The 17175-nt window shown below is 35.7% G+C and overlaps 1 protein-coding gene and 1 pseudogene across 1 annotated transcript; both read right to left on the bottom strand.

The window, feature by feature from the left end:
• Positions 1-1097: 1097 nt before the first annotated feature.
• On the bottom strand, positions 1098-2855 carry LOC127120215 (uncharacterized). Its single transcript, XM_051050631.1, has 4 exons — positions 2322-2855; positions 2128-2224; positions 1992-2046; positions 1098-1549 (listed from the first exon to the last, which is right to left on the bottom strand). The coding sequence occupies exons 1-4, from the start codon at positions 2761-2763 to the stop codon at positions 1526-1528; spliced, it is 618 nt and encodes a 205-aa protein (XP_050906588.1). The 5' UTR covers positions 2764-2855; the 3' UTR covers positions 1098-1525.
• Positions 2765-4397, bottom strand: LOC127120226 (uncharacterized; annotated as a pseudogene).
• Positions 4398-17175: the final 12778 nt, after the last annotated feature.

Here is a 17175-nt window from a genome sequence, read left to right as displayed (position 1 = left end):
TTGGAAAGGTTAGTGAAGTGGTTATAGGTTAGGGCATGTGTACGAATGCTGTGAATATGACTGTTTTCATATGTGGAGCGTGGCTAACTTGAAGTGAGGTGAATGGATTCCGTCATTACACTATGATTGTTGCCGCTAGATTAACTTGTAACTGTAACAATTTATTGCATTTTGAATTAGTTGGAGAAAGATTAATTAGATGCAGTTTGCGGTAAAAAAAAATGACAATTGTGAAGTGCACCTAAATGGAAACCCTTTTCTATGTCGAACTGAATTGATGACGGTCAATTTCTCCTGTTAAATGACATTTCGTTATTTATTAATTGTGATGTTAGAATGATAAATTTAAGCGAAGGTTATTGATCAGAAACATTTTGGCCTTAATGCTGATTTTGGTTATAAATTCTGCAGCTTGATGCAGGCTGAACAAGTCGAACATCTCACCGGTTTTGACGTGGATTGCTACACAGGACAGGACGCGATGCCAAGGTTAATTGTCGGCGCATTGCAGCAGTTCAATTAACACCAACCTAATTATAACCTGTTAGATGCAAGCTTGGCATGTTCATCATGATGGCTGAATACTGAATGAAGACTGCAAGGCCATAGTTAATGGAATAGGATTGAAAAAAAAACGTACATTTATTTGTAAAAATACCTTAAATTGCTCTAAATGAAATTGGATTTGTTAGGCAGGGAATTTTGAATGGAACATTTATTTGAATGGTTCAAAGAAATTGTTTTAAGTTTTGAATGGCGTATAGGATTGAATCATATTTATGTAATATGTTTGGCATTAAGATTTGTGTATATATATTTATGTAATATGTTCAAGAGTTTGTATATATATTGAAAGAAAGAATAAAATAGCAACAAAGCATCCTAATTATACCATTAACTAGATGTGGTTTAGTCACCCAAAGAATTTAGAAATGATGGGGTTAATGTATTCAAATTTCAAGTAACCCTTTTTTTAATTACATCAATCACAAAAAATAATATTCTTCAGTTATACCCTTCACCAGCACTTTCGGGGGATGGTTTACATAATTAAAGGGCAAGAATGCTAAGATAAGTGAAACTTGACAAGCCAAAAATTGTGAGACAACTTATCCGATACTTGAAAAACAATAGAAGAGAAAGAAGAACTGTTGTGAATGAAAATACATACCTAAATCTGCCTGGAGAGGCGAAATGTTTGCTCTCTTCGCTAGGACAGTTGAATATAGAAATGTCTAAAATTTCCTAACAAAGAGGCACATAATTCCAATATGGAAAATAATCGATAAACATGAATTACAATAATTTCAAAATTTATTCCTACAGGCATTCGCAATGCATAATTTTATATGCAGACCTGTTCACTTTCATGTTCTCTTACAATCCATTCCTACCAGGCCTTTGCCTTTGCATCATTTATAGCCACACCTGTTCTCTCCCATTTTCTCTTACAACCCATTCCTACCAGGCCTTTGCATTTGAATAATTTATATCCAGACCTGTTCTCTCCCATATTCTCTTACAATTACAGGTACACTTGTGGGGGGACCTGCCAAAGTAGAAATATGAATCAAAAAATTTGTGTAAAGCATCAGAATATAAATCTGATGCCCTTTGAGAATGTATTAAAAACTATTGTGTTAGTAGTAGTTTATCACATTTCAGGGGTTTACAAAAGAAAGGTTTCTTTTCCTCTATCCTTATAAACAGTAAATACTAATGCCCTCTCGCTTCTTTTCAATAATTTCTTTTTGAAAATAAGTTTTAAGGGTGGAACTTATAAAAATAATGCTTCGTACTTTTCTAATTATATGTCATGTTTTATTTTAAACTTTTAGGTTTTCTGCAGTTTAAACTGTTTGCTTGATCCTAAAATCATTCTCCTAAGACCAACTAGATAAAATGCAAACTACGGGTTTCCAGGTTCAAAAAATGCACTTTAGCCATGTTTTAGCACCAAATGTGTAACTTCTCAAAATTTCAACACTTACCATTCCATAATCTGTGACTATCATTGAAACGTAATCTGAAGGCATTGCATCATAACTGTCATCAATTTAAAGAGAATTGCAGGTTAGAGTGGCGAAATAACAATTTGGTGTGGTGTTCCAATCAACAAATACTTACATCAGATTTAGAAGTTGCAGATTTTCAATATCGGACCAACCATCCAAGTGGTTGACATCCACTCTACCTTGAACACTTGAAATGGCATCTGGATCACCTGTAAGATCATTATAAAAACATGAGCCTTAGAGGAAAAAGCCAATGGTTTATGGTAAATAAAAGCCTTGTCATCTATAACAGATAAATATACATACCAAGTTCATTCGAGCAAATCGAGTCCAGCTGTACCCTTTCATGAAATTTATAGGCCTCACAACATACTATGACTGGTACACGGGATGCATGAGCAACCATTGCGACACTTGCAGTCCCCACTCTTGAATATACCGTTCCATTAGACAATATTGATTCAGCACCCAGAAAAACTCGACTAACTTCATGCATAATGTAGGAAACAGCATTTATATGAGTGTATGTACAGTTAAGACCTTTCTCCACAAGCCTGCGGAGTAACTGTTGTCCTCTAAGCTTTGGACGAGAGTCAACTATCACAACACGAAATTGTTTTCCTAATTCGTGTGCATGCAAAAGAATCATTTCAACTGCCAATGATGACCCGTATGTTAGAAGAACATCCCCATCTCTTATTTTGGTGACAGCATGCTTGACTATCACCTTGTTGGCAATAGAGAGCATCAAACACAGCAAAAACAACAAAATTGCTTGAAATAAGCTGAGAAAAACAACCTTCCGGCTCAATCTTAAAATAAATTACCTATGCAGAAATCTTCCAAGTTATAAAAAAAATGGGATTGTCAAATTAGCAACTCCACTGTTATCACTCTCTTTGCTCTTAGCAATTTCTTTTAAACTGGTCCATGATTTTTTCCGTCTTTTGCTCGCAGTGCTCTGAGTATTTACTCTTGCAGACATGCTTGGAGTTTCAAACGCATTCTTGGACGAGGATTTGTTTCTATTTCTCTTCTTTGCTTCTAACAATGTTGGTGCACTTGTACTAAACGGAGTTTCCAGACCCTTCATAGGGGCGACGTCCTTAACTACAACTTCTGAACCAACAGTGTGTAATTCACCGCCTTCATCTTTGCTTACCATGTGTTTCTCTAATTTTAAAGATTTGTGTACAATTGGTTTTGTGGCGGGTGTTGATTCTAAGGATGGTTTATCTTTTGCCGGGCATAGTTTTTTCAAATGTCCCTTAGGGGTACCTCTCTTGATATTCTGATGTGAACAGAAATGGCACTTGTACACGACATTGTTTTGGGCGATGGTGCCAAACTTCTTTTGCCTGTGTCTGACCTTTGATCTATTCTTCTCAATCCGTACAGTTGAATTAAAGCCGGGATGAAGAACAGTTTCGCACCTGCAGAGAAATCAAACAATGATAAACATTTTTTATGAATCATAGGAAATTTCCAAGTATCAAATGCTTAAGGAGAACCTAAGAAGAATATAAGATAAAATACTGGAACAAATCAACAAACAAATGTTAGTAATAGAGTTAAAACATTTTAAAGCTATTGGACCTCTCCATGATTATCAAATCGAGATTTAGTTCATAAATCAAAAGATGTATTTTCCAAATCGTGCTATAAGATACATGACCCGTCAAAACCTAATAAAGTCTACTGATAAATCAAGTCAAGAACAATCTAAGTTTCTCCCACTAGACCTATTAGGCTACACGAACTACTATGTGTCATAAATCAATTCTACTAATAAACATTTCAAATGATCAGGCGTTCGGGGATATCTAACTAAACATAGAGAGAAAGCAAACCTTTGGCAAGTGAGTAGAGAAGGATGAGGAGGTACACCAGCAGACTCTGAAACGGTGGCCAAATGCTGACCATAGAAGGCACTCAAAGACGGTATGTGAGGGTTAGTAGTGGTCCACACCGCAAGTTTTTTCAAATGATCGATGCTCAGATGTGACTTTGTGTTAACGATTGGCTTCGTTTTTAATTTTCCAGTGGCTTCTTCTCTCAGTGTAATAGGAGTGTGAGATTTTGATTCCGGTTTTGGGAGATTTTTCGCTCCTCCTTTCTTCCCCATGGATCAAACAATCAATCTATTCGAATCGAACAGAATTGAAGTTAGGGTTTAGTTGTCGGAGTTTGTGATGTTCAAGATGGCGACGGAGGATGATGGAGACGACTACAAGAAGCGGCGGCGATGTCAGAAGTGCTTTTTTTTCTTCCAAACGGGGTGAACGGCATCGCTTTTTTTTTCTTTTTCGCCATAAGCGCTTTTACTTTTTTGGTTTTGAAGCGTTGATTCCAGTCTGGTAATGTTGAGTTGGGTTTGTGCCTAAGGCCCGTTGGTTTTCTCCTCATGGTACCTCCTTGGGCCGGCGCCTCACTTTGCCACCATTCAGGGCCCGACTGCTTTGATTCTTGGGCTCACAGGTTTAGTTAAGCCACCTAGTTTAATTAAGATTAGAATGAGAAGTTAATATATTTAAGGTGGTTAAGATTAACCATGTAAATTATGCTGATTAATCTTTTTTTTTGGTAATTAAAATGTTCAGGTTGGATCAAATAGAAATTTGACTTTTAAGCCATACGATAAAATAATTAGGAAATTAGATTTGTTTTAGACATAATGACCATTTTACCCTTTAGGGGTAATTGTGGACTTTTTATCCATTTAATAACATGTTCCCCTTAGGATTAGAACTCAATCATTTCCTAATAATTGTAGGACTTAACATAGAATTTTAATCATGATTTTGATCAATATTTTGACATGTTACTTTAGGATTTCTAATATAATTTAGAATATTCAATCAAGTTTCTAATGCATGTTCCCTTAGGATAGTTTCTAACAAGTACTAACTTCAATTAGATCCAAAACTAGTTCCCTTCAAAACTAAAACCAAACCCCTGATTAAATTGATCAAAAGCAATTTTGATTAATTAAATCCTTTGAACTTGTATAATCCCCCAGTCTAATTAAGTGACCACCTTGGTCACTTAGTATGACTTTTCTTTCACGCTGTGGAGCTCAAGGCCTCAAGACAAGATCTTCAATCAAGGCATCCTCAGTCATACCAAGCAGCAGATTATTCAAGCACATCAAAGGTGGCGTCTTCAACTTTCAAGCACTTCAAAGGTGGCGTCTTCAACACTTGTTAAATCAAAGTTAGAAGAGTGTGACCCGAGCCTTAAGCAATAGAGAAAGAGTGGGACTGGAGTATTCCTACACCCATTCTGAGTATCTTTGGGTATGGGACGTATGACCCAACGCTCATCGTATTCACCTCTATTCATAGACTTTAGCACAATTCTAATCATACGATTGACAAGTCTATCTTCACAAAGCAAAAACAACAAAAGCAAGGACTACGTCAACAACTTATCAATCATGAATCAAGTTGTACGATACGAGCCTTAAGTAATGGAGAAGGAGTGGGACTGGAGTATTCCTATCCCCATTCTGAGTATCTTTGGGTATGGGATGTATGACCCATCACTCATCGTATTCACCTCCATTCATAGACTTTAGTGCAATTCGAATCTAACGATTGAAAAAGTCTTCATCTTCCATGCAAGAAACAACTACAAAGACTCTTCTCTCTCCATATATATATATATATATATATATATATATATATCTTTCTCTCTCTCTCTTATATATATATATATATAAAGAGAGAGAGAGAGAAAGAGATATATATATATATATATATAAAGAGAGAGAGAGAGAGAAAGATATATATATATATATATATATATATATATATATATATATATATATATATATATATATATATATATATATATATATAGATATATATATATATATATATATATATATATATATATATATATATATATATATATATATATATTATATATATATATATATATATATATATATATATATATATACGCGCACGTGTTTATATATATATATATATATATATATATATATATATATAAACACCGCGCACGCGCGCGCATATATATATATATATATATATATAATATATATATATATATATATATATATATATATATATATATATATATATATATATATATATAGAGAGAGAGAGAGAGAGAGAGAGAGAGGGAAATATATATATATATATATATATATATATATATTTTATTATATAAATATAAATATAAATATATATATATATATATATATATATATATATATATATAAATATATATTTATCTCTCTCTATATATATATATATATATATATATGTATATATATATATATATATATGTATATATATATATATATATATATATATATTTATCTCTCTCTATATATATATATAATATTGTTAAAAATTTAAAATGACATAATAAATTATAATTGATCAAAATTTTTTATTAGAAATATAGGTAAAGAGTATGAATACAGATACTTAGATATTCATAGCATACATGTATGCCTATAAATTTTGGTGTCCACAGGAGTATGAGCTTGATATATATATATATATATATATATATATATATATATATATATATATATATATATATATATATATATATATATATATATATATATATATATATATATATATATATATATATATATATAAATTATTAAAAATTTAAAATGACATAATAAATTATAATTGATCAATAATTTTTTATTAGAAATATAGGTAAAGAGTATGAATGCAGATACTTAGAGTTTCATAGCATACATGTATGCCTATGAATTTTGGTGTCCACAGGAGTATGAGCTTGATATGGAATTTTTTTCAAATTGCAAATATATGGAGACATCCTATGGAGACGGATATTGTATTAGCCTACTCAAATTCGCACCATTGCCATCTGATCAGTCACCATTTATGCTAGACATTCCACTGTTTAACCGTAAATAAGTCAGGTAAACTGCGTAAACTGAAGCATTTTTAGTTAGATATAAGCTCAATTCTATAATATGAAGTATGTTGTTACTTATGAATTTCTTGAGGATATTTTACACTTTTGGGTATGTTAGCAGGTCAAAAAGTAGTCTGGAAGCTCAGGGGATCAAACGTCAGATGCCAAATTAAGCCCGAGCAAGAAAAAGGAAGAAAAAACCAAATTCTTGGAGAATCTACTGTCCATACGCGTATGGCCTTACTTGATACGCGTATGGACCTTCCCAATACGCGTAGCATACGCAAATGCCCAGAGGGGTTGAAAATCAAGCAAAAAGACAAGCTTCTGGTGATACGCGTACCAGACTGGGCAATACGCGTACCATACTGGGCAATACGCGTATCAGAGGCTGACCTACGTGCAGTACGCGTACCAGACTGGGCAATACGCGTATCAGACTGGGCAATACGCGTATGGCCCCCAAAATCAGGAAAAACCCAACTGCATAGCTATTTAGAGAGGAGAGCACGATTTTCCGAGGGTTGGACGATTTGGAGAGAAAAGAGACGCGTTTTGAGAGTTGGAGACTCTACGATTATCAAAGGATTCATATGTTCAAGAGTTTTCCGACGATTGAAGATTGATTCCTCACGAAATTCTGTAATGACAACAATGTTAATCTTTGTTTTTATTTCGATTATGAGTAGCTAAACCCCCCATTGCTAGGGGGGTGACCCTGATTCTGAATGTGACAGATTTGATGTTTATGAATGCATTGATTATTTCTTCTTTTCATTTGATTTGTTCTTATTACTGTTCTTTATGCTTTATTCGTCGGACCAACGAATGATGATTAATATGAATAGTTTAAGCTGGACAGCGATTATTCATTGATCTGGATAAGAACTTTGGATAGTAAAAATAACCTAGGACTAGGGATTTTCTATCTGACCGGTAATTATTGATATTTGAATGCTTGAGTATGAACTTAATTATTTATGGACATAGTAATTAGGTTACATAATCAAAGGTCTTTTCACTAAGGAATTAGGAATAGATAATCTGGAGGACCGGACTTAATTGGACAGGAATATTGTCTAAACCTTCATAAATTATATCTGTTGCAAGAAGTTTCATTCACCAAACCCTAGCAATCTTCTCTCATTTGTATCTCGCTCAACCTTTTTACTTGTTTTATTTATCTGCAATTGGTAGTATAATTAATCACAACACAAAAACCAAAGGCTTTTGTCTAATTGAAACAATCTATAAACTCTGTGTCGTCAAGCAGTCCTTGAGATCGACAAATGGGGAATGTCCCTTTTATTTCTACAGTGAGAAAAATAGTACACTTGCTATTTTCCCATCAAGTTTTTGGCGCCGTTGCCGGGGACTGCCAAAGATAATAGAGTTTATTAATTTATTTTCAATTAGAATTTTGTTGCTCTGCATCCAAAATTTTATTTACTGTTAATTTTATTTTTATTGTTATTATAACTAATTTCTGTCTAATTTGTGTATGCGAGGTAAGGCCTCAGCTAATTTTCATTTTGACGCAGAACCAGAGAGAACATTGCGCGCAAAGCTCAGAGAAGCTAGAAGAAAGAAAGTGGCAAACTCTGACACCGAAGAACCGACCACACCTAGAACACCAGCTTCTGTTCACTCCGAAAAATCTGAGTCAGACACATATTCACATCCAGACACTGTTAACATGGCTGCAGACCCACCCCCAGCGGAAAGACTTTTAGGTGACTATGGCAGACAGAATAACCCAGCAGTGTGGTTGACCATTGTTAACCAACCTGTTAATGTTGCTCACTTCCAGTTACACCCCTCAACTATCCGTCAGCTAGAAAGCAAACCTTTTGCAGGAAAGATCAATGAGGATGCAAACAAGCATCTACAGAGGTTTCTTACTATGACTACATCATTAAAAATTGATGGGCATTCTGAAGAGGCAAAGAGATTGGTCATGTTTCCATTCACGTTATCTGAGGACGCTGAGGAATGGTTCTATTCCCTACCTGCAGGAAGCATTACTACATGGCAACAAATGGAAACAGCATTCTTGAATGAGTATTTTCCTGCTTCTGTGTATATCCGTAAGAGGTATGACATTGTGAATTTTAAACAGAAAGAAGGAGAGACACTCGGAGATGCATACAAAAGATTCAAGAGATGTTTAGTTGCATGTCCTACACATAATCAGGATGAAACTGAACAAATGCAGAATTTTGTAAACGGGCTGAAGATGAGAACTAAGCAGCTCATTGATACAGCTGCCGGTGGCTCGTCTAATTTTTCTACAACAACCGGTATCAAAAAAATCATCGAAGCTATTGCAGCAAATGAGCATTTGGAATTATATGACCGTACTGTGAATCAGCCGGAGGGAAAAATTGACTTGAAATTAGCAAATCAGGTAGTGAAAATGGAAGACCAGATTGCTGCTGAGGTTGAAAGAAGATTGAAAGCTATGAATTTAGGTACCCAAACTGTTGCTCAAGTTCAACCGGTTCCGACCATGATTTGTGAGATTTGTAGTGGACCACACTTTACCATGCATTGTGTTGCAACCGCAGAACAAGTGCAAGCTATAAATTACCTGAGGCAAAATAATCCCTACTCAAATACATATAATCCGGGGTGGAAAAATCATCCTAATTTCTCTTGGAAAGATCAGCAAGGTAATATTCAGAACCAAGGACCTCCACAACAACAACCACCTTACCAACCACAATATCAATCGCAACAGCAACCTTATCAGCAACAAATACCGAAGAAAGCGGATTGGGAGATTGCTATAGAGAAGATGGCAACTCAGAATATGCAATTTCAGGAGGAGACCAGGAATAATCAGAAGAGCACAAATGCATCCATTAAAAATCTGGAGATTCAATTGGGTCAGATAGCACAACAGATAACAAATTTTCAAACACCGGGCGCATTACCTAGTGCAACAGTGACAAATCCGAGGGAGCACCATAATGTGAGTGCGGTAACAACAAGAAGCGGAAGATATGTTGAAGATCGTAAGAAGAAGGATGAAGAAGAAGATCAGTTGCTTGAAGTGGACCTGGAAATCTTAGAAAACAAGACACCATCTGAGGAAGAAATTGTAATACCGCCGGTGGTACAAGAAAAGCTCCCTGAACCAAAACCCATCATTAAGCTTCCTTTCCCACAAAGAAACAAAAAGAAGAAGCAAGATGAGAAAATTTTTCAGAAATTCATGGAGTTGTTCAGGAAATTAGAAATCAATATTCCATTCTCTGAGGCACTCGAGCAGATGCCTATCTATGCAAAATTCATGAAAGACATCATCTCCAAGAAGCGCACCACTGACGCTGACCCTGTTATACTAACTGAAACTTGTAGTGCTATTTTGCAGGGTATGAAGATTCAAGTGAAGAAGCCAGATAGAGGTTCTGTGACTATCCCGTGTGCCATTGGAGATAGGTCCTTTAAAAGGGCGCTGATTGATTTGGGGGCTAGTGTTAGCCTTATGCCTTTGTCTATTTACAGGAAGCTAGGAATTGGAAATGTTCAAGATACCAGAATGACACTTCAATTTGCTGACCACTCAGTGAAGAGACCTTTTAGGGTAGTTGAGGATGTTCTGGTCAAAGTTGATAAATTTGTTTTTCCTGTTGATTTTGTAATTTTGGAAATGCCAGAAGATGAAGAGATACCTCTGATTCTGGACAGACCTTTCTTAGAAACAGGGAGATGCAATATAGATATGGAGGAAGGTACCATGACCCTAAAGGTGTATGATGAAGAGCTCAGAATTGATGTCCGAGATACTATGAAACATAAAGAGAATATGTGTACAAACCACTCCGTGGAAGTGATTGATCAAATTGTAACTAGCACAATTCAAAGAAAGTTCCCTGAATTACCGTTAGAAAGAGTTCTTAGTCGGTCGGTCAGAGAGATGGAGGAGAAGGATGAGGAAAAAGAAAAAGAAGTGCTTGCTATGCTGGATACACAAAACCCTTGGAGGAAATACAACCCACGCAGGTGGGAGGATCTGAGAGCTTCACCAGAATTAGAAGATGAAAAGGTACTGAAGAAACATAAAAGTGGTATTGGTGTTTTAAATGAGAAGAATGGCGACACCTTCAAGGTTAATGGTCAGAGGTGGAAACCATATGATCCCGGTGAAGGGGGACCAATTGAAACTGTTAAACTCATCTGAGTATGAGGTGTCCCGTCGAGCCATGCGACGTTAAACGAAGCGCTGCTTGGGAGGCAACCCAAGGGAGGTTTGAAATTTCTTTGTGTATTTTTCTTTTTGGTTTATTCAGTTTTTATTTTCTTTTGCTTGAATGTAATCACCTATTATGGGTTGGCTTAATCTAATGAATTTGATTTGGTTTACCTCCATTTTCCTGTTTATTTCGTTAGATATGTGACAATGTCTGGCTATTGGTTTTCTTGATCACTTACACCAAATACTTGGGCGTCCTCTCTTTCAGTCCCCTGACTGTAGATACTGTTGTTTATGATTGGACGCACTGGTTAAGATTAACATCAGAACCACGAGCATGAGCTTTGAACTCAGAGGTATGATAAAACAAGTCAGCTTAACCCGTCCTGGTGAGATCATAAAAAGCCAAACACTTATCATCATATGAGAGATATCAGGTATGTCTTTATCAATCTTGGTTTGCGTACGTTCTTTTGTTATTATTAGTTGTACGAATACACACACTGAGGCATGTTTTTGTTTATTACCTAGAGCCTTTCTAGCCATCCCTTTATTATTATTATTAGCCATTGTTTTACCCTGTTGAGCCTGTTAATCATTTATTTCTGATATACCCGTTTTTCTAAAGCCATGACCTTGTACCTATCCTACCATGTTCAGAGTATGTGAGGATTGATTTCATCTCTACGTTTCTATCTAAGTTTGGGGTTGCTGTTGGAATAGCAACCTTTAAGTTTGGGGTAGCTTTGCAGTACGTGAATAGTAAGTGAATGTCGTATAAAAGAAAAAAAAAAAGAAAGAAAAATAACAACAACATGAAAAGAAAGAAAGAGAAAAGCGAAAAACAATAAAAGAACAGCTTTTGAAAAAAAAATGCTACATTCACTATATATAAAAGGAAAAGAGGATTGCATAACCCTACAGGAATAATAGAAAAGAAACGTAGTGAGAGAATGATTTTATGTACTCTGAACCAAAAACCTTTGTTCAAATTTCATAGCCTACCTAAACCAAAACCCCGTTACAACCCTAAAAGACCTCAAATAGTGTGTGTGATTGTACATGTTGATAGGATGAGAGAATTTATTCAAACTTCTGATTTGATATTGCATATTGTGATTTGAGAGTGATAACACTTTAACCCAGAGAGACTTGGTGAGAGTGTGATATAAGCTGACAGGTAAAGTCATATCTTTGAGGGAAAGAGTTTCTAGCTCGTTGGCCATGTGGAAGAATCAGAAAACCTGAAAAACATCAAGAGGTCCAGTGCGAAAGATTTCAGCAGTATTGTGGTAAGAACTGTTTTACAGTAAGTTTGGGGTGACATGATCGTATGGTAATAAAATGTTACTTGAGGACAAGCAACAAGCTAAGTTTGGGGTTGTGATCAGTCACCATTTATGCTAGACATTCCACTGTTTAACCGTAAATAAGTCAGGTAAACTGCGTAAACTGAAGCATTTTTAGTTAGATATAAGCTCAATTCTATAATATGAAGTATGTTGTTACTTATGAATTTCTTGAGGATATTTTACACTTTTGGGTATGTTAGCAGGTCAAAAAGTAGTCTGGAAGCTCAGGGGATCAAACGTCAGATGCCAAATTAAGCCCGAGCAAGAAAAAGGAAGAAAAAACCAAATTCTTGGAGAATCTACTGTCCATACGCGTATGGCCTTACTTGATACGCGTATGGACCTTCCCAATACGCGTAGCATACGCAAATGCCCAGAGGGGTTGAAAATCAAGCAAAAAGACAAGCTTCTGGTGATACGCGTACCAAACTGGTGATACGCGTACCAGACTGGGCAATACGCGTACCAGACTGGGCAATACGCGTATCAGAGGCTGGCCTACGTGCAGTACGCGTACCAGACTAGGCAATACGCGTATCAGACTGGGCAATACGCGTATGGCCCCCAAAATCAGGAAAAACCCAACTGCATAGCTATTTAGAGGGGAGAGCACGATTTTCCGAGGGTTGGACGATTTGGAGAGAAAAGAGACGCGTTTTGAGAGCTGGAGACTCTACGATTATCAAAGGATTCATATGTTCAAGAGTTTTCCGACGATTGAAGATTGATTCCTCAAGAAATTCTGTAATGACAACAATGTTAATCTTTGTTTTTATTTCGATTATGAGTAGCTAAACCCCCCATTGCTAGGGGGGTGACCCTGATTCTGAATGTGACAGATTTGATGTTTATGAATGCATTGATTATTTCTTCTTTTCATTTGATTTGTTCTTATTACTGTTCTTTATGCTTTATTCGTCGGACCAACGAATGATGATTAATATGAATAGTTTAAGCTGGACAGCGATTATTCATTGATCTGGATAAGAACTTTGGATAGTAAAAATAACCTAGGACTAGGGATTTTCTATCTGACCGGTAATTCTTGATATTTGAATGCTTGAGTATGAACTTAATTATTTATGGACATAGTAATTAGGTTACATAATCAAAGGTCTTTTCACTAAGGAATTAGGAATAGATAATCTGGATGACCGGACTTAATTGGACAGGAATATTGTCTAAACCTTCATAAATTATATCTGTTGCAAGAAGTTTCATTCACCAAACCCTAGCAATCTTCTCTCATTTGTATCTCGCTCAACCTTTTTACTTGTTTTATTTATCTGCAATTGGTAGTATAATTAATCACAACACAAAAACCAAAGGCTTTTGTCTAATTGAAACAATCTATAAACTCTGTGTCGTCAAGCAGTCCTTGAGATCGACAAACGGGGAATGTCCCTTTTATTTCTACAGTGAGAAAAATAGTACACTTGCTATTTTCCCATCACCATGCTATAGATCAACCATATTTTGTTGATTAAAATAAAGAGAATTTCTTAAAGCACCCTAGATTTTTTCACTATACCACGGGAATTTTCATAAATGTCATCCGTTTCCGGAGATGTATCTCCGGACGTACCTCTTGCACACTTAAGTAAGGCAATTCTGAGAGGCGTCCTATATGTTGGGTAATATTTATTTCTGAGATGCATATTCGGAACATTTTAAGAAAGACCTTAATTATTTAACAGTTCAGTAGATATTTCAGAGATTCATCATCGAAATTATGGGCGGTATTTTGAAATTTACATCACCTTTGCATGTCAGATATTTTTTGAGATGCACCTCTGAAAATATATGATAAAAGAATCACCTGCATGATCATACAACCATTATTGACATAATTGGTTTTCAACCAAACCCTTCATTCTCAATCATTTTTTCACTCCAAATCTCAATCTTTTTGGTTCATCACATCATAGAGAGCAAAATAAGATAGAATTTAGGATAAAGATCCTTCATTTCCCTATGCATTGTTCACATTAATCTTCCATTTTTATTGAAAAAAGTTACGTCATATCCATAAATGTATCTCCGGAACGTATATGAACTTGTCCGGAGATACATTTTTGAAATTTGTTTGTGTTCATTTTTGAAGTCATTCTGCAGCAGTAGTAGCGCTTATGTTATATTATTATTTTAATTGTTTTCTTTAGATATGGTACACCCCAATGTATTCTCAAAACAAATTGTTTCTTTGAATGTCCAAGGTGTGGTTGTTTCTCCGAATGTTCAAGGTGTTATTGTGTATGCGGTAGACGTTGGTAACGACTTTAAAAACAATAAATAGTTTGAATCTCGTGATCAAATGCTTCAATGGATTCGTATGGAGGCCTCTAAACTTGTATTTGGTGTGGTTATAGGAAGATCCGATAATGGTTCGAATAGAAGATGTTTATTTATGACAATAATTTGCGAAAGAAGCGGGAAATATAGAACTCCTCTCTGAAATTTTAAAAGAGACGACATCGGTATATGAAAATGTGATTGCCCGTTTAAGGTTCGTGGTTATATGTTGACAAACAAAAATTGGAGATTTAATGTGATATGTGGTTTGCATAACCATGATTTGTCGGCTTAAGCCATAAGAGAAGGAATGTGTTGTTGACATGACCTTGAATTTTGTTCAATCGAAAAATATACTTGCGACATTGAAACGAAAACGACCAGAAATCATATAAGTGTGTAATATTCGGTACCTCACTAACAAGTCGCTTAGGGGAGATAAAATTGAGATGCAACAACTCCCATGTGCTTGTGTTATTTCTAAAAAGGTGAAACTTGGTGACCCAATAAGAATGGACGAGGTTTGTACTAATTGGAGGGGACTTAGGTTTGATGATGATGGATGCATGGATGACGGTAAATCAAGTATCTCTATTTTTACCGAATGGGAAGTAATACAAGAGAGATTTTTGAAAGCCGATGACAACATGAAACTCCACATCAAAGAACAATTGAGGAAGATTGCCTATCTGGAAACCACTGACATGAAACCGCCCTCTCAACCCGTAGAAACAAAAGGTGCTCCAAAGAAAATGAAGCCTACACCGAATAACAATTTGACTACACAGTCTCCTTCATATTTTGAACACGTCAACAAATTTTTTCCCGACTCACCGACTCCAAAATCTGAAAAAAGTGTTGTCAAAGGCGCTCCCATTAGCAAACCACCTCCGACGCCACTTCCATCGAAGATTCCATTCATTGACGAGATGCCAGTGTTTATTCACAAATATATCGAGCGGATCACTAATGTTATGGGGGACGGTAATTGCGGTTACCCAGCCGTTTCTGCTTTACTCGGTAAAGGAGAAGATAGTCATACACTTGTCCGACATCAACTTATCCAAGAGTTGAAGATGCATAAAGAATCATACAAACGGTTGTACGGAAAGAAAGAAAAATTTGATGCGGTTTATGAGTATGTTGTTCCTTGCTTGAGCGGTCCAGCACTAGAGGCAAAATGGATGAGCTTCTTTGAAATGGGTCACCTAATAGCATGTGCGTATGATATAGTGTGTGTTGACCTGACACGCTATAGTTTTTCAGAAACTTTTTTCCCATTGCGCACCGTCCCACCCAAAATCTAAATGATCGTATCATGTGTATTGGGTGGCTTTCAAAATCAAGTCATTTTATTCAAGTTTACTTGAAACCAGGATGCCCTATGCCCGTTGCATCACCAGAGTAGACGACTCATTCAACCATAAAAGCCGAGACTTGGCCGAATCATTTTATGGAAATGATGCAAGAATTCGAGAGATTGAACAACATTGAAAAAGAATAAAATGCACAAAATTCCAAGGGGTACCACCTATAGATTTAGTTGGCGACATATGTTTCGATTCGTTTTAATTTCTTGTTTAATCGGACAAATAATTGTATGTGATTGTATCTCAATATAAATGAAGTCTTATATATTCAGCTTTTGTTCATATTTTGTCTTTATGCATTTTTTATCTTCCCCATGACAACATTTGTGTTTTTGTCAATGAAAAAATAAGTTATGTTTTAGTGTTCTATTTTGAAATTGGTTCAAGATAAGTTCCAGAGATGCATCTCCGAAACAAGATAATAAGGTGCGGTTCTAGAGATATATTTCCGAAATCAATACGCTAGTTAATGAGTGTCCATATTGATATTCTCCTTCTATAAATTTAGGTGCTCTTATGTTATATTTCACACAAACTGAAAATGTCTCAAATGTCACAAATAAACATCCATTGGTATGTCGCAAATGTCTCCTTCTCTGACTCTACACCCGGGTGAACGTTTAAGCTCACCGATTTCACCTGCCTTGAAGATATCAAATGGAAATCCATTATATCCTACCTTACAGAGACAAATGAAGGATTGTGAAGCTCGAGTATCGTTTATCATCGATTGACAACAGAGAGAAGATTGAGTTCAACAAATTTGAGCTCAAGATACAAGCGGATGTTAGGGCTATGTGGAATACATATTTCCATTTTGAAACAAAAGTTCCGCTCGAGTTGGAAGCGACACTACAAAGATCGGTCGAAGATATTCTGAAGATGTGCAAGCGTCCACCGAGATATTGAAATGTAATATTGTAGTTTATGTTGAAATCATCATTGTAATGCTTATTTTATGTTATGAATATCAAATTAATTTTGGAAAATTACTTTTCTGTTGATTCTGATACTGGTGT

Source organism: Lathyrus oleraceus, chromosome 1 (genome assembly GCF_024323335.1).
Source record: "Lathyrus oleraceus cultivar Zhongwan6 chromosome 1, CAAS_Psat_ZW6_1.0, whole genome shotgun sequence".
NCBI lineage: Eukaryota > Viridiplantae > Streptophyta > Magnoliopsida > Fabales > Fabaceae > Lathyrus > Lathyrus oleraceus.
Note: the sequence above shows the minus strand (reverse complement) of the source record. Positions and strands in the feature narration are given on the sequence as shown.